The sequence below is a fragment of the Gopherus flavomarginatus genome, chromosome 7 (assembly GCF_025201925.1).
Source record: "Gopherus flavomarginatus isolate rGopFla2 chromosome 7, rGopFla2.mat.asm, whole genome shotgun sequence".
In the NCBI taxonomy this organism is placed as follows: Eukaryota; Metazoa; Chordata; order Testudines; family Testudinidae; genus Gopherus; species Gopherus flavomarginatus.
Window position 1 is genome coordinate 98,215,106 of NC_066623.1, and position 25,944 is coordinate 98,241,049.

At 40.4% G+C, this 25,944-nt stretch overlaps 1 protein-coding gene across 4 annotated transcripts in view; it reads right to left on the minus strand.

Moving 5' to 3' along the window:
* Positions 1 to 777: 777 nt before the first annotated feature.
* The window catches only part of RAVER2 (ribonucleoprotein, PTB binding 2), a 69,837-nt gene continuing 44,670 nt past the window's right edge, over positions 778 to 25,944 (minus strand). Inside the window, exons 6-15 of one of the 4 annotated variants that reach the window (XM_050961993.1) lie at positions 23,680 to 23,765; positions 19,754 to 19,858; positions 19,441 to 19,552; positions 12,565 to 12,738; positions 10,713 to 10,978; positions 7,320 to 7,431; positions 6,645 to 6,790; positions 5,909 to 5,998; positions 2,064 to 2,189; positions 778 to 1,022 (exon numbers count right to left, since the gene is read on the minus strand). In XM_050961993.1, coding sequence (XP_050817950.1) covers positions 855 to 1,022; positions 2,064 to 2,189; positions 5,909 to 5,998; positions 6,645 to 6,790; positions 7,320 to 7,431; positions 10,713 to 10,978; positions 12,565 to 12,738; positions 19,441 to 19,552; positions 19,754 to 19,858; positions 23,680 to 23,765 — 1,385 coding nt within the window. In that variant the 3' untranslated portion in view covers positions 778 to 854. Of the gene's footprint in view, positions 1,023 to 2,063; positions 2,190 to 5,908; positions 5,999 to 6,644; positions 6,791 to 7,319; positions 7,432 to 10,712; positions 11,009 to 12,564; positions 12,739 to 19,440; positions 19,553 to 19,753; positions 19,859 to 23,679; positions 23,766 to 25,944 lie in introns of all 4 variants that reach the window. The other 3 variants (XM_050961995.1, XM_050961996.1, XM_050961994.1) reach the window with 3 other exon arrangements.

Genomic DNA, 25,944 nt, shown 5'->3' on the forward strand with positions numbered 1-25,944 from the left:
TAATCCGCTTACAAAGTGGTTGCAATTATTTTGGTTAATTTTACTGTTCCTGCGCATTGAATTTTCATCACCAAATAGAGGGTAGCTTTTGCATTTTAGTATTTGGGAGACTCTCTCACACCAGTTCAAATCAAGTGGTTAGCAAGACCTAGTATTTTACACAGATTTCAGATGAAGATTAGGGCAGAAAAGTTAATTCACAAACAATTGCATATAAAAATGACAACCCCCTCTTGGGAAAGAATATCAATAGCTAAGATTACACCTTTGTTCTAACTAGCGCCTATGTACTCTAGATTGATGCTGGTAAGCTCAAAATATAAAACTATTTTTAACAATGTTTACTGAAAAGCTCATGGGCTCTACCTTAATACATCTGGTGTCTCTCCAATGTTTTGGGGAAGTCTTTATATTTTTAAAAATCTAAGTGCAGAAGGCTCAACTCTGGAAAAGGTAAAACTGAAAATCACATTAAAAAATAATGGCTAAGACAATCTCACCTTCCTCATCTAAGGAACAAGGAAAAAGTCTCCTTTGCTACTATTTTCATTGCTTTTGACTGACACATGATCAACAATCACCAAAGGAAACTTCTCTGCAGGCATAAGACAATCATTGTCGATTCTGACAAGTTACAGTAAGATCATATATTAAGGGAGACACCATTGTATTATGTAACAAGGCAAATAATGAGCAAAAAATGTCAACTAATTGTCTTTATTGCTACATATAATTTATTTGGAAAATTTGCCTGAATTGTTCCTTTTAGAAATATGTCACCCTATATAAAGATTGATGGGTATGAAGTTAAGGCAGTAATAAATACAGAGGTACAAAAAGGTCACCTGTTGGCTTTAAGGCAGGATTGGTTGATTGGATCTCAAACGCTTTTTTTTAAGATAGGATTCTGCATAATTTGATGCTGTGCCCTGAGTGTGCTGGCCAATATATTCAATTGGGCCAGCTTCTGGGGAAGAAATGAGGTGTGAGTAGCTTCGCTTTTCACTTCTTACTGGTGCCACCTGTGCAAAAGAAGAAAGTAAGTGACAACCCAAACTAAGTGATCAGAGAAAACAGTATCATTTGTGTTTATAAAGAGTTCCAAGCTGAGGTGTTTTATACTACGCACAAATGACATTAGAACTTTTAGACTAAATAGCTAATCATTGCCACTAAGTGCTAATATCCCAGTCCATCCTGATTTCTTTATTTTACTTTTATATATATATATATTCATACATGCATGCACGCGATGTGGTCTCTCTGAAATTCAGCTCTGAAATGTGCTTTACAGATGCTGTAAAACATGTAGAGCAGGGCTTGGGTGTGGAAATAAAGAGCTTTCTTTATTTCAGGCAACAGGTTAATCAATCATCTAATGCCAGGATTCAGACAAGTCTCTGGATGCCCAGGCACACTGTATATTTGTTTAGTCCATGCCAAAGGAATAGTCTCTGACTGCCTTCTGTGGAATGTGGCATTAATACAAGCTTGGGAGCAAGCTGTCTAACATCAGCTTCATCTATGAACTTTCCTCCTTTAACTAGAAAAAAGAAGATTGAAAAGCAGCTGTTATCTCAAACACCTGAACTATTTCTTTCCTCTCTGGGCTATGATAACTCTATCTGGATGGAACCTAATGACAAGAGTTTCCAGCCCCGTGTTTGGGAACTTAAAGTGAAATCCTTTACTACGTGCACAACACACAGCAACATCCATAGCCCTTAGCCATCTTCGTTACAAGGTACATCTCTGCCAGTTCTTGCCAAACAAGTGCTACCACCAGTATCTAGTTTTGATCCTGCACAAGGTCAGGGCTACCCTGAGACTTTCCTAATCAAGATGTAAATAGAAAAGCTTTGGAATTGGTTGGTAGGTGCCACAAGGTTCATGTTTGCCCTAGTTTACCAAAACATTTTGTAGTTGGCACAATACTCATTTAGACCTTCAAAAGTCCTAATTATCTTTTAGCCACTTGGTGGCAGCAAGAGACAAAGATGGCATGCTACCACCTGCATCTAGATTTGGCCATGTCTGAAATCACTCTTAGTTTCACCTCTCACCTTATGTAATGGATTCTGTGGAGTAAGCTGAAAGCTGCCTGGCTGGTATGATCCCTGGGCTCCAGTGTAATATGAAGGCATAACCTGCAAATAAGTATTGTAGTCTCCATAAGATATAGCAGGTTCCTAAATGGAGAAGATCCATGATAAAACAAAGGTCAAAACAAAACTATCTATTTTTAAGTAATTACTCTTATTTGACCACAGTAACTATCAGTGGACAGATATGGAAATATCCGAGTTAAGCCAAGTTTCTAAAGGAAAGAATTTTTAGTTCAGAAAGAGCTCAGGCCTACAGCAATTTATCTCTCACTGAGTCTGATACAGGAACTTTTAAAAATCTTTATGCACATGATCCTTTTTTTTTTTTTTTTAAGGGGGAAATTGGGTTTTGTATTTTTTAGGTTTTGCCTATCATTTGCACTGCAGCACTGACTGGGAGTCTATAACAATGTGAGAGCTAAATAGCTCCTGGATAATACCTTCGCGGGAAATAACTTGATTGTTCACTTATGCTGTTCTATGGCTGCAATGTACGATCATTTTTAATGCACTCCTGCTCTATTTTACAGCACATAGTGAAAACTTTGGGTGGTAGGATCCAAGGTACAGGAAAGCTTAGGGAATACCAAAGACTGTGTGTTTGGGATCCACACAGTGACTCTCCAGCACCATTTTCCCCACACAATCTGGTCCTTTCTGTTTACACTAGTGCTGAAGCACATGTAGCATCCTAAGGCCTGGTGTACACTACATGTTTAAACCGATTTTAGCAGCGTTAAACCGATTTAACGCTGTACCCGTCCACACGACGAGGCCCTTTATATCGATATAAAGGGCTCTTTAAATCGGTTTCTGTACTCCTCCCTGACGAGAGGAGTAGCGCTAAAATCAGTATTACCATATCGGATTAGGGTTAGTGTGGCCGCAAATCGACGGTATTGGCCTCCGGGCGGTATCCCACAGTGCACCACTGTGACTGCTCTGGACAGCAATCTGAACTCGGATGCAGTGGCCAGGTAAACAGGAAAAGCCCTGCAAAATTTTGATTTTCATTTCCTGTTTGCCCAGCGTGGAGCTCTGATCAGCCATGCAGTCCCAAATCCAAAAACAGCTCCAGCATGGACCGTACGGGAGATACTGGGTCTGATCGCTGTATGGGGAAACAAATCTGTTCTATCAAAGCTCCGTTACGGAAGACGAAATGCCAAAGCGTTGAAAAAAAAAGCTACAGGCTACACAGTGCTGCGTGGCAAGCGTTAATGGGAAGCCAGAGACTCAAATGGACGCTCATGGAGGGAGGGAGGGGGTACTGAGGACTCCAGCTATCCCACAGTCCCCCAGCAGTCTCCGAAAAGTATTTGCATTCTTGGCTGAGCTCCCAAAGCCTGTAGGTTCAAACACATTGTCCGGCGTGGTTCAGGGAATAGCTCATCAATGTACTCCCCCCATCCCCATGTGAAAGAAAAGGGAAAGAAATCGTTTCTTGACTTCTTTCAATGTCACCCTATGTCTACTGAATGCTGCTGGTAGACGCAATGCTGCGGCAGTGAAGAGCAGTATCCACTCCTCTCCCCTCCTCGGTGGCAGACGGTGCAGTAGGGTAACTGTCCTTGTTATCAACCCGTGAGTGCTCCTGTCTGGCTTCAGGTGAGGCTGGCCGGGGGCGCCTGGGTGAAAATAGGAATGATTCTCGGTCATTCCCAGTAGATGGTACAGAACGGCTGGTAACCGTCCTCATCATAGCAACTAGGGGCTGAGCTCCATCAGCCCACTCCCTTTCCTGTGTAAAGAAAAGATTCTGTCCCGCCTGGACTGTCATAGCAGTGGCATGCTGGGCTCCTCTCCCCCGCACCACTTAATGTCCTGCCTGGACTGTCATAGCACTGGGAGGCTGCCTCCCCCTCATTTTATCTCACTAACAAGTCACTGTTTCTTATTCCTGCATTTTTTATAACTTCGTGACACAAATGGGGGGGACACTGCCATGGTAGCCCAGGAAGGTTGGGGGAGGAGGGAAACAACGGGTGGGGTTGTTGCAGGGGGACCTCCCGTGAATGGCATGCAGCTCATCATTTCTGCGGGATCTGGCACGGAGCAGCTGTGCTCTCTGATACACTGGTTCTCTAGCACACTTGCCCCATATTCTAGGCAGGACTGACTCTATTTTTAGAAACCATAAAGGAGGGATTGACTCGGCGAGTCATTCCCATTTTTGCCTTTGCGCCCCCGGCCAACCTCAGCCAGGGGCACCCTGTCATAGTATCTTTCCCCAATCTGAACTTTAGAGTCCAAAAGTTGGGGTACCACCATGAATTCCTCTAAGCTTAATTACCTGCTTAGATCTGCTAAGCTGCCACCAATCAGGAATTCCAGTGCCTGATACACTCTGGTCCCCCCAAAACCTTCCCTGGGGACCCCCAAGACCCAGACCCCCTGGATCTTAACACAAGGAAAGTAAACTCCTTCCCTCACCCGTGCCTCTCCTAGGATTTCCCTCCCTGGGTTACCCTGGAAGATTACCGTGATTCAAACTCCTTGAATCTTAAAACAGGGAGGAATGTCCCTTCCTCCCCTCCCCCCTTTCTCATTCACCCAGAGGCAAAACAGATTCAAGCTCCGTGAATCTAAAACAAAGGGATTCCCCCTTCTCCCCTCCCTCCCTGTTAAGTACAGACTCAATTCCCTTAAGCCTCAACAGGGGGAAAAAATCAAACAGGTCTTAAACACAAAACGTTTAATAAAAAGAAAGAAAAAGAGTAAAAGTTATCTCTGCAATTTAGATGATAAAAGTTACAGGGTCTGTCAGCTTACAGAAACTGGAGAAAAAGCCTCCTCCAGCAGAAATACAATTTAAAATACTTCCAGCCACATACACATTTGCAAATACAGAAAAACAATCAAAAGACTATAACCACCTTTCTTACTAAAATACTCACTATTCTGAATATATAAGAGACTGTAGCAGGGAGATTGGCAAGAAACCTGGTTGCACATCTAGTCCCTTCCAGGACCCAGAGAGAACAAAGCAAAACCCAAAAAACACAAACAAAGGCTTCCCTCCACCGAGATTTGAAAGTATCTTGTCTCCTGATTGGTCCTCTGGTCAGGTGTTTGGTTCCCTGTTTGTTAACCCTTTACAGGTAAAAGAGACATTAACCCTTAACTATCTGTTTATGACACACCCATGATAGCAGCAGACAGTACAGAACGACAGATAACCGTCATCTCATTGCCAATTTACACCAGTAGCAGACGATACAGAACGACTGATAATCGTCTCTGCTATCATGAAAAAGCAAATGAATGCTGCTGTGTAGCGCTGGAGTATCGCCTCTGTCAGCAGCATCCAGTACACATACGGTGACTGTAAAAAAAAAAAAAAAAAAAAGCTGAACCGGCTCCATGGTTGCTGTGCTTATGGCGTCTGCCAGGGCAATCCAGGGAAAAAGGGCACGAAATGATTGTCTGCCGTTGCTTTCCCGGAGGAAGGAATGATTGACGACATTTACCCAGAACCACCCACGACAATGACTTTTGCCCCATCAGCCACTGGGCTCTCAACCCAGAATTCTAAGGGGCGGGGGAGACTGCAGGAACTATGGGATAGCTACGGAATAGCTACCCACAGTGCAACGCTCCGGAAATCGACGCTAGCCTCAGACCATGGATGCACACCGCCGAATTAATGTGCTTAGTGTGGCCGCGTGCACTCGACTTTATACAATCTGTTTTATAAAACCGGTTTATGTAAAATCGGAATAGTCCCGTAGCGTAGACGTACCCTAATGCTAAAGGAGAGAAGCAGTCAATGGAAATGGGAAGGAAACTCATTTTACTTTTACCTCAGAAGCTTCATTTTCAAATTCACCTACTCTTGCTTGAGTAGCATTGTATGCCTGCGCATAATGCTGATACCACAGCTGCACAGCCTCCTATAAATGAAAAAAATTGGTTCAGTTCATCTGCCTGTTATGGTGATTTTACTTTATGCCAGTTTCCCATGACCTTCACAGGGTACTAGATTTAATTAAAGACAAAAGCTCTCCAAGACACACACAAACAGATTTAAAACCAATAATAAAAGTCTAACAGAACAGTTTAAATATATGTTTTAAGTGATTATGTGATAGGTGTCAGATTAAAGTCTTCTACTCACCCAGAAGATATAGAACAATTATATGTCTGAACCTCATCTAGTATAGTATATGTTTGTGATGCCCATTACACATTAAATAACTTGATTCATTGGTTTGGAATTTATCTATCTTACGGCTCGTGAAAAAGACTTCATTCTGCACTTGTCATCTAAATTGATACCAGGACCCGAGTGATAATATCCTGTTTATTAACGACATAAAAATTGATCAAAATGCTCTATAATTTATAGTACCATTGAGCCAAGTAACTCCACCATCTTCACAGAGCCATGGGATGTCTTTACAACAGGTCCTACTCCAAGTAGAACACAAAACAACCACGTGCAACTACAGTGTAACTTCAGTTATCTCTGAGTAATAAATCAATAAAAATATACCAAGCACCCCATTACAGGAAGGAAAGTACGGTTAGCTAACATACCTGTGTATAATCCCCGTACTGTTGAGAATAATTAAAGTAGTTTTCCATTGCATGTTGTGATGTAGTTCCCTGAGAGACTGCAGCATCCACTATGTTGCTTGAAAGTCCAGTGTGCTGCTGTGTACTAGTTGCTTTGCTGGCAACTGCTGCTCAAAACAAAATTAATATATTCAGTTTATACATGCTGTGCAACCATTAAGGGGCACATTTTGATCTTGGATACACTTGTGTAAACCCAGAATATTGTCACAGACCTGGAATTCATTACTCCAGATTTACACATTTAACTGCAATCAAAATCTAGCCCAAAATATAAAAGATCTTATGTTTGATAGAAAATAGTTTCTAGAAAGTACATAAATTCTGAACAAATATGCTAATTCTGTACATTTGCATTAGAAATACTGCAGCACATAATATCTCTTTACAGATAAGAACTCGTATAAACCATATTTTTCAACCAGAAAATTAGTTATGAGGGTCATTTATATCAATTTACTTTTCTTCTCAGTGCAAGTTCTTTGAAAGAGAGAATCCAAGGTTTTATTAATGACAAAACGCTGTGGTTGTTGGGATGGTTTAGTAAGCACAGAAACAACTTACCATACTCTGCTCTTGAAAGCTTTAAATCAAATCACAAGGTATTAGACAAGCATTTGCGGAATGGCTGCTTACCTGAAAGACACACACCACGCAACACGCTTGCCAAATTCAAGTAGGGATTGGTACTAAGATGGATTTCTTTGGGTGGTTCCCCCAGGAGCGAAGTCTGTTTTCTTGAGGGAATCTGTAAAAATGTTATAAATCGTCATTCAACCCATTTTTCAGCTATCACTCAAGTCATAAGTAAAACAAAAGCAATGACATGTGCTTGTCTCTACATGCAGATTCCACAGGTTTTACAGCAGAATATCTCCTGAATGGAATCATCTGAATAGACTGCTCAGATTACAGATATTTTTACTTGCCAAGTAGTTTGTCAGCCAAGTGTCTCTTTAGACCAGCAGGGAAGGGTTGGGGAAGGGGGGAACTTGCAAACTTAGATTTCCTGAGTATATTTAAAACCTCACGGAAAGCCATCAGATTAATAAAGCTAACAGTAAGCACGTGATAGATGACTAGCTTCAACTCAAGTCTCTGGCAAACCAAGGACTGATGAACTCTGACTTAGGGAGGTAGAATTTTCTCTACGTACTAATGTAAAATGCCTTTCTGATCAAGCTGCTTATCAGCGCCAGCTATACTTACATTAAAGGAGAAAATAGTTGGGAATGGGTCTGAGACCCCGGGACTCACTCACTCCCCCAAACCAGCAGAGGTGCATGGGCTCCTGAAACTGTGATGGACTGAGTCTATTCTGCTAGTTTTTGCCTCTCTGTGGTGACAGGTCCTTAACAGGGACAAGCTGTTTCAGGAGAGCAGGAGCTCCAGAGGCAGCCTGCCTGCCCAAAGGCTACCCCTACGGGTATGTCCATGCTACATTCCGGAGCGATAGCTCCTAGCCAGGGTCCGCAGACTTGGGCTAGCTGTGCTCTTACTGGCGTGCTAAAAATAGCTGTGTAGACACTGCAGCTCAAGTCTGGTGGGGGGTCAGGGAGGAAGGGCAGCATCTACACAGCTATTCTTACTTAGCACACTAGTGAGCGCTCCACTAGCCCAACCTTACACTTAATTTGTTGATTTACAGCATAAAAATATACTCAAAATATGTGCAGGTGGCAAATTATTTAGCTAATCCTACACAGATTCTAGTAACATTTAAAACACCTGTCAAAATACAGCACCCCCAACATCTGCCAGAAAACACTGTTCTCCCCACTTTTGAGAGATGGGTCTCCTGATAAGTCATAATAGTGATGCAGAAGCACTTACTATTAATATCGATAAATATAAAGGAACTGGTCTATGCTGAGGCATATGTCACCTCTCAAACTGTAACACATGGGAACTGACAATCATCTCTTTTACAGGCCAATCAGAATACTGGGTGGGATTCCACAGAGACGTACCGAGTATCCTACACAGAGGGCAAACTATTTGGCCAAATTTTCTGTGGGCATAAGACTTCAATGGCATCACACCAATAGATAATTTGGGACATAAATTTCAGAGGATTTTTACCTGCTTTTCAACACTGGGTGTAATCTCTTCACTGTTAATGTACATTCAGGTCCCTAATTCACCCGGTAATAACAATTGGTACATCCATTTGGGTTGGAAGTTGGCTTTTTCTACTACTAGTACCAAGGAGTTTATTCAAATAAGGGCAATTTTTTTGCCCTTAATATTTAAAATCATAATTAAAAATGCGAATGGATTTGCATATGTCTAAAAAGGAATTTAATGCTCATGAGAAGTGTCAGAATGTCAGCCTGGGAAAATGAAATCCTTTCTTTAGTTAAAGCCTGGCACTACCACTGTAGCAGAGCCCTATTCTGAGAAGAGTTACTACCTCCGTGAGTCAAGAGGTGGTTCAGTCTCCAGGCCATTCAAATCTTGGGTTCAGTTGACACTGAGTATGAGGGGAACCAGTTAGTGCCTTACTATTAGGAGTTTCGTGATACCTGTCCACTAGGAACTGGACTGAAGACACCACTCTCTCAATTTCACAAGAGACCACTGAGCAGCCATCCCAGAGTATGGATGGGCTGATTTCAAACTGGAGAACATATATTCACTTGAAACATGTAGCCCCTGTGATTTTTATATAATTTTATTCTAAATCCATTCTGTTAAAAATGTACAAATCTGGAATGTACTACTAATGCAGTGTTTCTCAAACTGGGATCGCTGTTTGTGTAGGGAAAGCCCCCGGCGGGCCGGGCCGGTGTGTTTACCTGCTCTGTCCGCAGGTCCGGCCGATCACGGCTCCCACTGGCCGCGGTTCGCCACTGCAGGCCAATGGGAGCTGCTGGAAGCGGCGGCCAGTAAGTCCCTCAGCCTATGCCACTTCCAGCAGCTCCCCTTGGCCTGGAGCAGCGAACCACTGGACGGGCCAGGCAAACAAACCGGCTCAGCCCACCAGGGGCTTTCCCTACACAAGCCACAACCCCAGTTTGAGGAAACACTGTACTAAAGCACTCGCCTTAGAAAACTGGCTCCTGTATCAATTGATGCAGAAAAGGAAGTAACTTTATTAATATCTCTGCCAGAAAGGCTGTCCAAAAGTATGGGATTCAAAACCTCCAAAGATAACCTGCAGATTCATTTTTAGAATACTTGATAATCTGGAGTTTTAAAAGTTTATTTTCCTTTTTTATCTATATGAAAAGGTGAATGGAAATGCTGATTAAAATATACAAAAATAATCTGTTTAAAATCCCAAATTATTACACTAACATACATTTAAAAATTAAAATAATTACATATTAAATAAATGCTGAAAACAGAATGTAGTTGAAGACACTGCTTAGGTGCTAGTAATCTCAACTGCTTCAGGAAACCAAGAAAACTTAAATCAAAACATAATAATCTAAGAGATTTCAAATTTTCTGTAAATGTCAAATGTTTAAGCAAATACATGTACAGAATCCAGTTAATGGCTGCGAATCTCAAACAGTTTTTAATAAAGCATTTCATTTCTGCTTTAATTTTTGATTCTGCATCCACACACTTTGAAAGAATAAATACTAAACCTGATCTGATGTCAAGGAAATGCCAATCGTGTTTTAAGAGGATGCAGATTAGAAACACACATTAGGTACTGTTCTAGTTTACAGACACTGAATTTCAACACGAGCTCCATTTTTACTGTCTAAAAAGGGCATTTCCTGTAGCTAAGATAATTTCATCATTACATATAAAGAGGCATGTACATGAGGATGATAGTACTATAGAAAGATTCCTCTTTGTTAATTCATTTTGACAAGCAAAAGACATTAATGTTTCCTTGCTGTAATTCATAATCCACATGACCTTAAAATGCTTTATAAATCATTCTATGATTCAGTAAATATTATAATGGCGATATTGCAAAAAGCAAATGCAGTTAATTTGTAATTGGAAGAACAACAACAACAAAGGGGGTGGGAGTACGGGAATGCAAAATCTATGTCCGGTTTTTCTTACCCCTGAACTTGTATCAGTGCTTTTTGGCTGACTTTGCTGTTGGGGATGTTCTGTGCGCAAGCCTCCAGCAGTAAAATTTGTTAAGCTCTGAAGATAAGCCTGCGACCCTGCGCCAGCTCCTTCTGACAGTCCCACTGTAGTTGATTGTTTATCCTGAGTATTATTTTGCCCTGGCATCGCTTGTCCAACAACGGGCTGATTTGGAAAGAATGGCAAGATGCCCATCCCTGTTGCTGCTGCTGTTTGATTTGGAGTCACATTAGATGCTGCAGTCAACCATAAATGGAGAAACTGTTCTGTTAGACAAGATTTATCAGAACATTTTGCTTATGGTTTTTATTAAGTGATGACAAAAACATTGAGAAATCTATTTCATAGCTGTCACATAACAGTAAACCCTGATGCTGGTGGCCAGGAATGCTGCAGTAATAAAAACCCGGAGCTTAATTTAAAACTAAAGCTAGAACGGAAAACTGTATCTGTATTTAATGCTATTTCAGTCTAAACATCTGCTAGGCTAAGAAGTGAAACTGACCAGGGTCGGGTTCACTTGTTTTCTGCTACTCAAGAAAGCTATGAACAGCAGCAGCAGAGGCCCCTAAGTGATCTGTCTGTGGGCTCAGGAAAACAGTACAGCATCAGTTCACAATAGGAAGGTTTTCTTCACAACCTGAAGGGCTAGAAAATCTTTTTTTTATTAAATGAAGGCTTAAATTCTGCAGAAATTGGTGGCCTAGGTCTCACTGCTCCCCAGGAAAACTCTTCTACTTACCACTGGTGAGTGCATTATTCAAGCCTTGTCTAGGTATACTGTAAAATGAAGTAAGGTGTCTGAAATAATTTATTTAACAAGACTTGAGTGCAATAAATTATGAGTGTGGGACTATCAGTAGTCCCAAAACCAAACTGGGTGGAAAATAAAAAGTTATACTAAACAGAGTCATCTCTGATCTTTCCACAGACAGCTTAAGGCATCACTGTGCCCAGGAATTTGTAACCAAAAGTCACATCCATCAACACTTAGACAGTAAACCTCTAATGCTTAATGGAGTGAGCACAAACAAACTGTTTGCAGAGCTCCTCAATGAGAGGAGTTTATTATTCACCTTGGAATAATAAATCTAAAAAGGCAGGTCCTGAATCAAAAAAGTGGTTCCAACCTTCCTAAAAATTGGTAATATCTGTGCAAGTAGAGTATTAGCATGCTGAAAATATTCAAAAAATGCCACAATGTATTCTGCACCAGGTGAACAGCAGAGAGAAGCATGGCAGTGAGACAGAGGAGAGAAGATACTGGTTTAAGCAGGAAATTCTGCAGAAACTTTTGCAAATCATCAATATGATGAAATACTAAGAAGGGTTGCAGGATAGCACCCACTCACCTGGCATATGTAAATCTATTAAACAAGAAACTCTTTGTGCCAAAACCCAAAGAAAGATGAGGAGAGAGGCACAAGAGTCAGAACCCTGAATGCACCAGATTAAGACTCTAGGGGGCCAAAGGATAGTTTATTTTAAATACATAGAAATAAACCATGAAAGAATTCCTACCGAATAGTCCACTAAGAGCACAAACGTTTAAGAGCTGCCATCTGGATTTTCAAGGAACTGCATGTAATTCTGTTGTCAAATGTTGGAATCAAAAGGGAGGGAAAGTGGTAAAATCTACCGCAAGGCTGATCTTAGCGGCAAATAGAAATTTATAAGGGTTTCCTTAAAAGGCCTGTGCTATTTGCTCGGGTATTATGAAAGGGACATCTCAGGCAGGTAAACACAAGCCATGTTTTACCACATTCAGGACAGAAACATTGAAGAAGACAGGAAGGATCAAGATTCCCCCATGGCCACTCACCTACAATTCTATGAAACTGATTGTGTAGAACTTGCCCATCTGATCCCAATGGATAATCCCTGCTCAATTTTTTCATCATCCGGGAATAGGGAAGATGTTTGGTTAACCTTCTGCTTCTATTGGCTAGCTGCTGAGAAGCCATGGTGTGCACACAGAACACTTCAGGGGGAGCACCTGTTGTACAGCACATTGTGCACAAGGATTACAAAATCAGACTGCTACCAAGGCCGAAGGTGCAGTTACACATAAGAAATGTTACGCACAAGCAATACAGAACAAATCCAATCGCCAGTCGCAGGGGTTCCTCAGCATATACGCCACCTGAACCCTTTTTGAAAAAAACCTACTGATATACCAACTTTGCACTGCAATCCCATGAGTTCTCAAGTGAAGTTGAGTTAGGCCAGGTCCATGCATATCCGTGTGAGAGATTCTGCCAATAAACACATACATGCCTCGGGAAGTGGAGTCAGTGATTTAGTAGCTGGCACTTTGCCTTCTGAGTTAGGACTGAAGCAAACCGCAGCATAGTACCACAAAGCACTGGATTGCTGGAAGGACCTTCTTCCAAAAAATAAAGTGAGCAACAGCTAGCACTTCTCACAGGAGACAAGGGTGTTAACCCCATTGTCCTGGCCAAATTCAAACTCAAATACTTACGTTCTGTGTATCTAATTTTCCCCTGCAGTTCCACTTGGATTGAGCATTCGTCTTCATTTCCTGTTATAAACTGTTGCATAGTGTTGTAAAACGTTTATCAAGTTCCACCCTGAGCTGGTCATACTTCAGAGTGAATAAAGTGACCTCTATCTCAAATTTGTATCTGTTTGCTAAAGGGACACAGTCAATTTAAAAGAAAAAAAATCACCCTTTTTTCAGAGAACAATTTACCTCTGAGTTACAATACCCAAGATAACAGAGATTAGAAAACAAAGTATTTCTATTTTGTTTAGTTTGTGCATTCACAACATCCAGTTTTGTACAGTCTCTCCTGCGTAGTCAGTTATTGTCCTCAGTTGTTTGGGTGGGTCTTTCACACAGTAATGTGTAAAACACACACACACACACGCAAAAGTAAAAAGTATACAAATATTGGCAGAGAGACTCGGGGCAGGCATAATACATAAAAGAGCGAATTAAAAATAGTGTTAAGTTAATTCAGTGGATTTTAAATTGACAGCGTCCCTTCAAAGTCTGTAAATTAGCCTGTAAAGTACTCTATGTGTAAGACAATATGAGTATTACAGATGCTTTGACTTCATTCTTCCTTCCTAGCATTTAAGAAAAAACACAAAACACCAGTTCTGCTACTTGAAACTCCCAACTTGCTGAACAGCTGAGCAACAAATCAGAGCTGCAAAGGACAGCATCAATCAAGTATACAAACAATAGTCTTCACCAATATTTTGTATGGAATGGCCATTGGCTGCACCCTACTAGAGATAAAAATGAAACTCAGACTCCTTTGAAGATGGCACATCCTGGAACCTAAAGGGCAGAAAATAATTCTGCATTGTGGTTGGTAATGACATGTGAGATAGAGCCAATTCCAGAGTCCATACTAGCGGTAACTACGTCACCGAGTGCAGTTCACTTTCGGATATTAACATGCAACATATGGCAATTGAGTTGTTAAAATGTTTGTGCAATGTCAGTTGTCATTAATTTTGATTGTATCCACATTATATGCAATTACAAATGGCAACAGAGGTGGTCTGTGCAACAGGGAGTGGAAGGGAACGAGTCCAAGAGACAATCATCTCTAAAGCCAAGCTGTACTAGATCAGGGGCTGGGCTATTCTCCACTAATCCCACTAGATCCTGCTCTTGCAGAGTATATCTATAATAGATCCATAAAATGCAGATGTGTAGTTTCTGAAATTATGTGTCTCAAGAGAATTATTTTGAGTAGTTTTCTAGTTACAAACAAAATTTCAGAAGAAAAATTTAATATACCACTATGAAGAAAAGAATGACAAAGGACTGGTCTACACTACGTGTTTAAACCGATTTTAGCAGCATTAAACCGATTTAACGCTGTACCCGTCCACACGACGAGGCCCTTTATATCAATATAAAGGCCTCTTTAAATCGACGAGAGGAGTAGCGCTAAAATCGGTATTACCATATCGGTTTAGGGTTAGTGTGGCCGCAAATCGACGGTATTGGCCTTCAGGCGGTATCCCACAGTGCACCACTGTGACCGCTCTGGACAGCAATCTGAACTCGGATGCAGTGGCCAGGTAAACAGGAAAAGCCCTGCGTAATTTTGATTTTCATTTCCTGTTTGCCCAGCGTGGAGCTCTGATCAGCCATGCAGTCCCAAATCCAAAAACAGCTCCAGCATGGACCATATGGGAGATACTGGATCTGATCGCTGTATGGGGAAACAAATCTGTTCCGTCAAAGCTCCGTTACAGAAGACGAAATTCCAAAGCGTTTGAAAAAAAAAAAAGCTACAGGCTACACAGTGCTGCGTGACAAGCTAACGGGAAGCCAGAGACTCAAATGGATGCTCATGGAGGGAGAGAGGGGGTACTGAGGACTCCAGCTATCTCACAGTCCCCCAGCAGTCTCCGAAAGGTATCTGCATTCTTGGCTGAGCTCCCAATGCCTGTAGGGTCAAACACATTGTCCGGCGTGGTTCAGGGTATATCTCGTCAATGTACTCCCCCTCCCCTCACCACGTGAAAGAAAAGGGGAAAAAATAGTTTCTTGACTTTTTTTAATGTCACTCTATGTCTACTGAATGCTGCTGGTAGACGCGATGCTGCAGCAGTAAAGAGCAGTATCCACTCCTCTTCCCTCCCCGGTGGCAGATGGCACAACATGCTTGATAACTGCTAAATACCCCTGGCTGGCTTCAGGGGCGCCTGGGTAAAAATAGGAATGATTCCTGGTCATTCCCAGTAGATGGAACAGAATGGCTGGTAACTGTCCTCATCATAGCCACTGGGGGCTGAGCTCCATCAGCCCCCTCCCTTTCCTTTGTAAAGAAAAGATTCTGTCCTGCCTTGACTATCATAGCAGCGGCATGCTGGGCTCCTCTCCCCCGCACCACTTAATGTCCTGCCTGGACTGTCATAGCACCGGGAGGCTGCCTCCCCCTCATTTTATCTCACTAACAAGTCACTGTTTCTTATTCCTGCATTCTTTATAACTTCATGACACAAATGGGGAGGACACTGCTACGGTAGTGCAGGAAGGTTGGGTGGGAGGGAAGCAACGGTTGGGGTTGTTGCAGGGGCACCCCCCATGAATGGCACGTAGCTCATCATTTCTGCGGGATCTGACACGGAGCAGCTGTGCTCTCTGATACACTGCTTCTCTAGTACATTTGCCCCATATTCTAGGCAGGACTGACTTATTTTTAGAAACCATAAAGGAGAGATTGACTCGGGGAGTCATTCCCAGTTTTGCTTTAGCGCTCCCGGCCGATCTCAGCCAGGGGCACCCATGATAGCAGCAGACAGCACAGAAGGCCAGATAACCATCATCTCATTGCCAGATTACACTGGCAGCAGACGGTACAGAACGACTGGTAACCGTCTCTGCTATCATGCAAAAGCAAATGAATGCTGCCGTGTAGCGCTGGAGTATTGCCTCTGTCCGCGGCATCCCGTACACATACGGTGAATGTAAAAAAAAAAAGCTGAACGGGCTCCATGGTTGCCGTGCTATGGCGGCTGTCTGCCAGGGCAATTCAGGGAAAAAGGGCGCGAAATGATTGTCTGCCATTGCTTTCCCGGAGGAAGGAATGACTGACGACATTTACCCAGAACCACTCATGACAATGATTTTTGCCCCGTCAGCCACTGGGCTCTCAACCCAGAATTCTAAGGGGCGGGAACTATGGGATAGCTACGGAATAGCTACCCACAGTGCAACGCTCCGGAAATCGACGCTAGCCTCGGACCATGGACGCACACCGCTGAATTAATGTGCTTAGTGTGGCCGCGTGCACTCAACTTTATACAATCTGTTTTATAAAACCGGTTTATGTAAAATCGGAATTATCCCGTAGTGTAGACATACCCTAAGGCTAACAACTCATTGTCTTGATACCTTCCTTAAAAAAGGCAGACAAATAATACTCCATTAAAAGGCAAAGCGGCTAATTATGTTTATCGTCATAATTAACCTGTATATACAGTAGAACCTCAGAGTTACGAACACCTTGGGGATGTAAGTTTTTCGTAACTCTGAACGAAACGATATGGTTGTTCTTTCAAAAGTTTACAACTGAACATAGACTTATTACAGATTTGAAATGTTACCATGCAGAATAAAGATGCTGCTTTTAACCCTCTTAATTTACATGAAACAAGCACAGAAACGGTTTCCTTGCCTTCTCAAATCTTTTTTAAAGCTTTCCCTTTCATTTCCTTAGTAGTTTACATTGAACACAGTACTGTAATGTATTTGCCCTTTTTTTATTTTGGTCTCTCTTGCTGCCTGATTGTGTACTTCCGGTTCCAAATGAGGTGTGTAGGTTACAAGTTTTCCTTCTCTTCTTTCACCTTAGTAGGGGAGCAGGGCACTGGAGATTTACAGAATCTTAACGCCTACATCAGGGGTCGGCAACCTTGCAGAAGTGGTGTGCCTAGTCTTCATTCATTCACTCGAATTTAAGGTTTCATGTGCCAGTAATACATTGTAACGTTTTTAGAAGGTCTCTTTCTATAAATCTATAATATATAACTAATCTATTGTTGTATGTAAAGTAAATAAGGTTTCTAAAATGTTTAAGAAACTTCATTTAAAATTAAATTAAAATGCAGCATCCCCCGGACCAGTGGCCAGGACCTGGGCAGTGTTAGTGCCACTGAAAATCAGCTAGCGTGCCGTCTTCGGCACCTGTGCCATAGGTTGCCTACCCCTGGGCTACATCATCCCATTCCATTTTTCCTCAGTTTACATTTCAAGGCTCCACATCATAACCATCCTCTTTGCGGCTGAGAACTACACTGAACTGCACGTTCACCAGCACTTTGCTGGCTGCAGGGATCTCTAATGAATACCAAAGCATTTTCTCCACCCTCCTTCCTGACAAGGGACAGAGCACCCTCGCTTTATGATATTCACAGGGACATGAAATCAAATGCAGAGGAGTAACTCTAGGCTTATCCAAATACATAGATTTATATGCAATGAACAACATTAGTCTTCACAAAGCCTTTAAACTCCTTGATGCCGCTGAACTATCTCTCTCAGTTTAAGCGCTAATTCCTTTTCCATCAAGATGTAACGTAAACAACTTTAGAGGTTTAAAAAATTCCATGTGATGGACTTTTACTCAACTCCAGTTAAAACCTAATAGGATTCTGGTGGGCTGGATTCACAGCTGATTTCAGCAGAACAGCTACTTTTAAGAGAAGCTTTGTGATGTTGAGATGTATCAGGTGGGAACCTACAGGAATGAATACTAAAAACCTATTTCTGTCCTCATGTGAAGAGACAAGACATTAGGAAAATTCATTAAAAACAAGGAATATCAGTAAAATCAAGATATTTGATTTCTCTAAAATCAAAATGTCGAGGTCTACAAGCATATTAAAAGTAGACGCCCTTAAAATGGACTAAAGTTAACTGTAGCACTAAAAGGCATGAACTAAGAGAGGCGACAGGTATTGAAAACTAAAGTAATATAAAGTAAAGCAAATGCCCTTTAATGTCTAGTACATTGCATTAGATAGGGGATATGGGCACAAGCAAAGAAAAGCGGATAAGATCTAGTCCAATTCACATATCCAAGAACATCAGTAAGAAAATAAGACACTAAAATGAAAACAGTGCTCTTCTCAGAAACTGAGAACTTCTGGCAAGAAATAGCATGCCAAATCACCTTAAGCAATTAAAGCAAATTCAGAACCCTAGCCAAATATATTCCTGCGGGTTTATCTAATACTTAAGAGTTGTAATAGGAGAGTGTTGATAGTGTGCTAAATTCACTCAACACAGGAAGATGAGACTGTCTTATATTAAATGTTAAAGCACCTAGCGTTAGCTCTTAGAGTCATTTCACACGAACAGAATAGACATCTAACTATCCTATTTAGGAATTAAAATAATGCAGTCATGAAAAAATGTGTCCGTGATTTTAGAGGCTGCTGTTAAAAATTTGGCTCACATCAGGAAAAGCTCATTCCTACCATAAAGGAGTTAATCAGCAAGTCTGTTCACGTTTAGCCTCTCCTTGGAATATGTGGCCCACTTCCGTTTACATTTTGCTATTCTGCTTACTCTTGGCTTCTTTCAATTACATACTTGTTTGACTTAAGTGATAAACTTCATGGTCAACCTGAACTGACACCAAGATGTAAGCAAGTGTGTATGGGTTATATGATACTATGCTAATTTTTCTGAATTTATTGGGATTTTGATGTTTAAGCCTGCAAAATTAACATGAGCAGACAGCAGCCTGCTGGAGATTTAGATACTCAAGTACATGCCTGGCAAATACAGACCATGAAAAACAAAAATATGGGAATCTTCTGGAAGAGAAGGCAATGAAGCCAAGGTGTCTGTGCCAGAATACTCATCTATGTATGCTTTAGAAGCTAAATGGAAATATGCCCGATGTTTGCATTGCTGCTTTTTTCATAAAATATCGAAGTTTGTGTAACTGGAAAGCCTTGGAGTTTGTGCTGGGTAGTGAAAGCAGCCAATGCAAACCGATCAATACAGCAATAATCAACATAATTATTTTGTTAAATGCTCCTGTATTTCACATTGTAGTTAGGCTTGGTGGCTTCCTTATTCTGTGGTGATAAGGTTAAAGCTATTGATTATCACTTTTGTTAAAAAAGTAGGTGTGAGTCATATTTTCAAACTGGACATTTCTGCTGGTACAGTATGAAACAAAATGTCATTTACATGTATGCGCTTCTCCATGGTTTCCCAGGTCTGCACTCACTGATGGTATTGGCCTTGTTCCCAATACTGTCTGAAGTAACATTGGTGGAGGCTCTCCAAGCAAGCCAGGTTTCTATAAAGAAGAACAAGAGGTATTGTAAATGACTACAGTTATCTCTCCTTAGCTATTCCACAGGTTTTCACATACAGTTAATCTCTTCTACATATGCTAGATGGTGAAAGTTTTAATAGGCTAAAAAAGTCCTGTTTGTTTTAGAAAACAGTTAATAAAAGGTATACAGGTAGATAACTGAAGTTAAAATGATGAACTTACACTGTTAGTTTGAATATTCTCAATTGTAATTAGTTGTTTCTGTGCCAGTTGTAGGTGTGAGAGGTTCTGTAGCATTAAATTAGATGTATTCCCCAGAACAGAATTCTGCCAAATTGACACAAGAAGCATTAGTTAAAGAATACAAAAAAATTACACTTGTGGCAAGATTTCCAATTGATGTGATATAGGCCAGATACTTTTAACTTATGAATAAACATGACAAAGGGGAATGACTTTCCATATCTGTGTTTATCTGAAGTCAGTGACTTCCCCTCCATAAAACCAAATCCTTGCTTCATTTGCAATCAAAGCTTGCAGAAGATTCTGAATTCCTTTTATCCTTCCTTTCCTCCAGTTTGATTTTCTGGGTGCTTTTTAGAGGATAAGTGTAGTTTATTGTATTGTGCTTTACAGTGTTTTTATTTCTTACATGGCATCTGCTCCAAATATCTCACTGCTTTATTAGGTTATGTTGGGATAGTTAGGGGCTATTATATACTGCTGCACAGTCTCTAAACATTAATGCTACCTTCAGGAGAGGATACCTACATATATATGAGTCTTCCCTTTCTCATTGGTAAGTATCCTACATAGAGCACTATTCCCAGAACATTCATAACGTGGCTAGTTATTCAGGCTATATTCACACTGTGGTTCATAATGCTTTTTTGAAATGGTTTTCATGTACAGTTACACTAAAACACTGTTGTAACACAGTCTTCACCCACAATAAAGACACTTAACAAACCATGTTGAGATGCCATACTAGAACTTTGCCTTGGGGGTATTCTACAGTAAGGTTTTTGGATTGCATGGTGGTTTAAAAGAAATGGCTGTCCAAACTCGAGCATCAAACTATACTTCAGGGGTTCTCAAACTGGGGGTCGGGACCCCTAAGGGGGCTGTGAGGTTATTACATGGGGGGTTGTGAGCTATCAGCCACCACCTCAAACCCCGCTTTGCTTCCAGCATTTATAATGGTGTTAAATATATAAAAAAAGTGTTTTTAATTTATAAGAGAGGGGGGAGTCACACTCAGAGGTTTTCTATGTGAAAGAGGTCACCAGTACAAAAGTTTGAGAACCACTGCTATAATTTGTGCTAACTACATGACTGCTTGAAAACATTTAGTCAAAGATCATCCTTGGAGAGCAAGAGGTTCTTGAACATGATTTGCCAGCCAAAACATATGTTTGCTCCAGGTCTCTATAAACCTTTTTCTGTAGCACTCTGGCATTTAAAGAACGCATTCTGTGAGGCAAGACTAGAAATATGGAATAAAAATTCTTCACTGTGTGAGTGCAGACAGATCACCACTAATGACTGAAAACTGAAGAAGCAGCTGAGCAGAACAAGTAGGGTTTTGCATGCTTTATGGCTTTGCCAGAACTCAGTCTCACAAATGTTTCTAGACATTTATAGCCAGCACAGTTTGTGTCCCAATGTGGCAGGGATGCAGATTCCTTAGGAACTAAACTCAGAACACGTAGGACACAGACATTCATGTCACAGAACAGTCCTCTGTGTTTTGGAAATTATTTACAATAATATCAACACACAAAACAAGGAATCTCTAAAAACCTGCAAAAACAGAATTCTGCAAAACAAACAGGGGCCAAATCTGGATTAACTGCATCAATATGTTTGTGTATTGAGTCCGCACTGCTGTCCGAAGCATTTCAAGTATGAATGACCTGCGTCTGATGTTGCTAGTACATCTTTATTTTTTATCATTTTATTTGTATTTTCTGAGTTACATCAAGGAAGAAAATGTACTGATTAAATGACAAACTTTTAGGAAAATTGTTTGGCTGAATCTTCAAAACATTTTATCTGGATTAATCACATGAAGAGCTGTTAAACAGTTACACCATTCAGTTAACACACAACTCTAAATGTTCAAAATGTGTTATGGCGGCACATAATGTCTATCATTAAGAAATACCAAGAGTAGCTAAGCTAAAAATATTTATTCAGTGATTCATCCAAACAACTGTTCAAATTCTCATCTATCATGTCCTCCTAATTATCTCCAAATTTATACTATAAGCAATGTTTTGGCATCATATTTTTAAAAAGTGATTCCTCTCAATATAGCATTTAACAAAATCTTGAACAGTCAATTCCACACAGCAAAAACAACATATGCAGGAAGGAATACAGAAATAAGCTGAACCAGTGTTCTTTTGACAAACCAACAAAAACTAGAAAGTAACACAGCTTCTTTTCCTGTACATAACAATACTGAATTCCAAGAAAGAAATAGTGACCAGAATTCTCTGGCACTGAAGAGTACCCCCAAAAAGACACATTGCAGAATAAGGGTACACAAGTGCCAATGAAAGGAACCTAGATAATTAAATTACTGTCAATAATTCACCTTACTGGGCCAGCTTTAGTGACTAATTAAAAGCAGGAGCTCCTATGGAAGAATATTAAATGCATGAGCCTAGCTTGTTTGGCTATAGTATACTTTAGCCAAAAAGCAGTGGATCATCATCAGTCACACTGCAACTATATACAACATGCCTCCTTCCAACTGATTAAAAAGCATTTATGTTGCCTTCCAAGGAAGCACAAAATCTACAAGACCATAGAAAGAGCAGCAGTAACTAAATATATCAGAGGAAAATGTCCTACATATACTTTAAAAATGCAAGCAAATAATAACACTCTTTGTGTTCAGTAAACTTTACAACATGCATCAAATGTATTTCATTCTATGGTGTGCTGCAGATCTAAACAACATACCTAACATTTGAAAGGAATACATGCCTCTAGATAACATATAGTAGAAAAATGAGAGAAAGCAAAGTGCCTTTACTGTGCAGAAAATCTCTCCTATTTTAGTTCAATCTCTCTTAACAGACATGGAGCTATAGATCTTAAAAGTATAGTAGAAATAGTAACAAATAAATAAGAATTTTTTTTATTTCGAGTAGGAATTTCAAAAGTACTGAATAGAGTAAGGAGCAAAAACCTCATTTAAAAATCAGTGGTATTAGAGCTTCCTAACTTCTCTAGGTACTTTTGAAAACCCCACCCATATTTCCTAAGGGTAAAATTCACCCCTTGGCAGAGTCCACACTGTGGAAGCCCCTACAGTAGTCCTGATGTGGTAAGCAGAAGTGGAAACTGGGTGGCCTGCTGACCCAATAGATTGGTGCAAAAGGGAGTACTGATTGTGGACAAAAGCTGCTACTCCAGCCCAACCCGTGTCCCTGAGTTAGGGAGTAGATTTATCCCAAATCTCCCTACAAGATACCCCTATGAACTTTGGATTATTTATATGAGCTTCCAGAATATCTTCTTTTACTACTGTTGGGCTCCTAGTGGTCTGGAAGTCATAGGAGCCTTATAATACACCACAAGAAATCTGAGAACACTTCAGTAATACACAGTTTTGGTTTGTTTCTACCTAAAAACGAACATCTCAAAATTATTGTTGTTGTTATTATTTATGTAGTACACTTTACAAGCTTTAAAAATAAAGACAATGATAACACACTTTCAGCCTTGAATCAGACTTATTTTCCAAAAAGGCTTTGTTCTTGCTGCGTACAAAATGAATCAATGGTCCTTGTTACTCAACCTGTTACTTGGAAACAGATGTTCTTTCTAGAAATGATAAGTTCTCCCTACCACAAAACAATTAGGTAATCGCGAATCAAAAATTCAGAAAAAATAGAATGGTAATTTGCATACAGACAGTAAGCACTCCTCAATTTTGATTAGTCAAATCTTATTATATCTTATTTAAATCAGTCTCTTGAAATTACTTTATACAGTATATGTTAAACACGAAGCCATTTTAACAAAAACATTTGATTTTAGTTGTCAATTCTTGAGATCTGTTACATGTTTTAATGAAAAATACTGCATAAATACATAAAGTGATATAAATTTTTTCACACTGATAAACATACCTGGTGTACTTTATTCAAATGGAAAAATCCTGGACTGACTGCTGTATTTATAAGATGAGGTAAACCAGCAGATACTCCAAGAACTGCTTGAGAAAACACAAGATAGCATCCTTGACAAATTTATAAAACTTTTAAAAGTTAGGAAAAGAATGATTTTTAACAGTTACATACACTTTATATATTTGTCTTGCTCTAAATATTTCTGTAGGATTTAACATTTAATTAACTGATTAAAAATCAGGACAGTGAACCCTTTTAACACACATCTGGCTGAAGCTTATTATGCAGAGAGACTCTTATCACATAGGAGAACTGCTATGTCTGCCTGGAGACCCACGGAAGTCAACAGGGCTCCTCAAAGTGCACAGGTCTTCTCGTTCCCTCTAAACTGAAGGACTGGGGCCTTAGTTCAAATGCTTCTATAGATATATAGTCACTGGACATACAATTTCTGTGTAGTCAATTGTAAACAACTAATAATTTAACATGTCATCAATGGGCCCTTAGAAGTGAATGGCAAAACTCCCCTTGACTTCAGTGGAAGCACGATCAAGGTTTATGTTAGGGACAGTCACACTAGACAGAAAATGAGTTAAAATAAAGACTAAGCACAGATTCCTCAGCAGTGCTGCTTGCCATTTTACAATACTGCAGAGCCTCAGCAGTCTGAGGTAACAAATGATTATAGGCAATAAAAACATGGGGAATTTTTGGAAATTAAAAGATGAAATATTCAAAGTTACAAACAAAACTGAGATTTTAAAAAGAATTCAGGAGACAGTGTTAAAAATATGGTGAAGCTTGTAGTTTTGTGGCTAGTGCAGGGTCTGGGTTATTGTTCTTATTTCATATATTTATGGTATCACCCATAACCGGCTGGGAGCTTTCCAAATATTTCCAGAAGGGACAATCCCTGCTCCAAGGATCTCACAATCTGAAAACAGACAGACAGACAGACAGACAAGCAGAGAGATGCTAAAGGAAGGGAAATAGCATTAGGAAAGTTACACACAAGTAAACTCTAGTCACTCTGGAAGCAGCATGGGAGAAACAAGCAGTTAAGTGGCACTTAGATATGGAGAGGGTAAGAATATCACACGTAGGTTCTATTCCTGGCTCTGCCACTGGCTCCCTGTTGGACTCTTGGCTGAGTTGCTTACCTTCCTATGACTCAGTTTGCCCATTTTTACAATGAGTAATACAGTAATAACCATAGGCGTGTCCCGAGAGTGCTTTGGTAAAGTTATGAAGTGCAAAGAATTATCAAAATATTGCACAAACAGCTTATGCCATCAACCTATGCTGTTCCTTCCCTTTAAATCGTGCTTCTGTGCTTCCTTAAAGAGTCTCACTTCACTGCTGTTCTCCCTGGAGTAGTCCTCATCCAATGAGATCATGCCCTTTCTGCAGAGACCCACCGTGCACTTCCACACACTCAGTTGTTCTTACACATCCCCTCCATACAGACTTCTTTCAGGTGGTGTTATGGAAATAAAAGTGATTGCACAAAAAAGGGCCCCTCCTTACTAAACAGATTTGCTGCTTTATGTATTCAGGGTCACATGTGCTTCCTTTAGTAAGTAAAATACTTTATTGCCCCTTTTAGCACTGCAGAGACAATGCAGCTAAGATTATTTTTAGCCTTACCAACAGAATTATTAAGAAAGTTCTGATTACAAAATCTTTAGTATAGGTCATGATGTACATGTCAGATGGAATCCAGCTTCTCATAGTGAGTCTGCAAGGCTGTCACAGTTTGAAAAGCCATCCTTTTAAATGTAACTTGAGCAAATTTAATACAGAAGCCAGCGTGAGGCAAATATGAAACCACACTGTGACATTTTTACAGCCAACCTTCTGAAAACAACCACACTCAAAGCTGTCTTGCACTTTCCCCACCTTCACAGATACCTCTTAATGCATTACTGCTCTCTCATAAAAAGCCACATATACACATTTTCACAACTATAGAGACCCACACACCTGTTCCTTGAAATTCAGGTACAATTCTGATTATCCAAACTCAATTATGCAAAAATTCAGAAATGCCCCCAAGAGTGGAATTTTGTTTTTCCCAAAATCTCAATTTTCTGAATTTCCAGGAACCATTGAAAAATTAGGGTTCACCTGCACAGAGGGCAAGATACTCATCTCCATTCAGGCCATGTTACGACAGGTAAAAGGATCCTAAAAGCCCTCTATCCAGCAGCAAGAGGACTGTTCTTAAGCGGGTATTGATGGAGGAAGCCATAGGCTGCCTCCCAA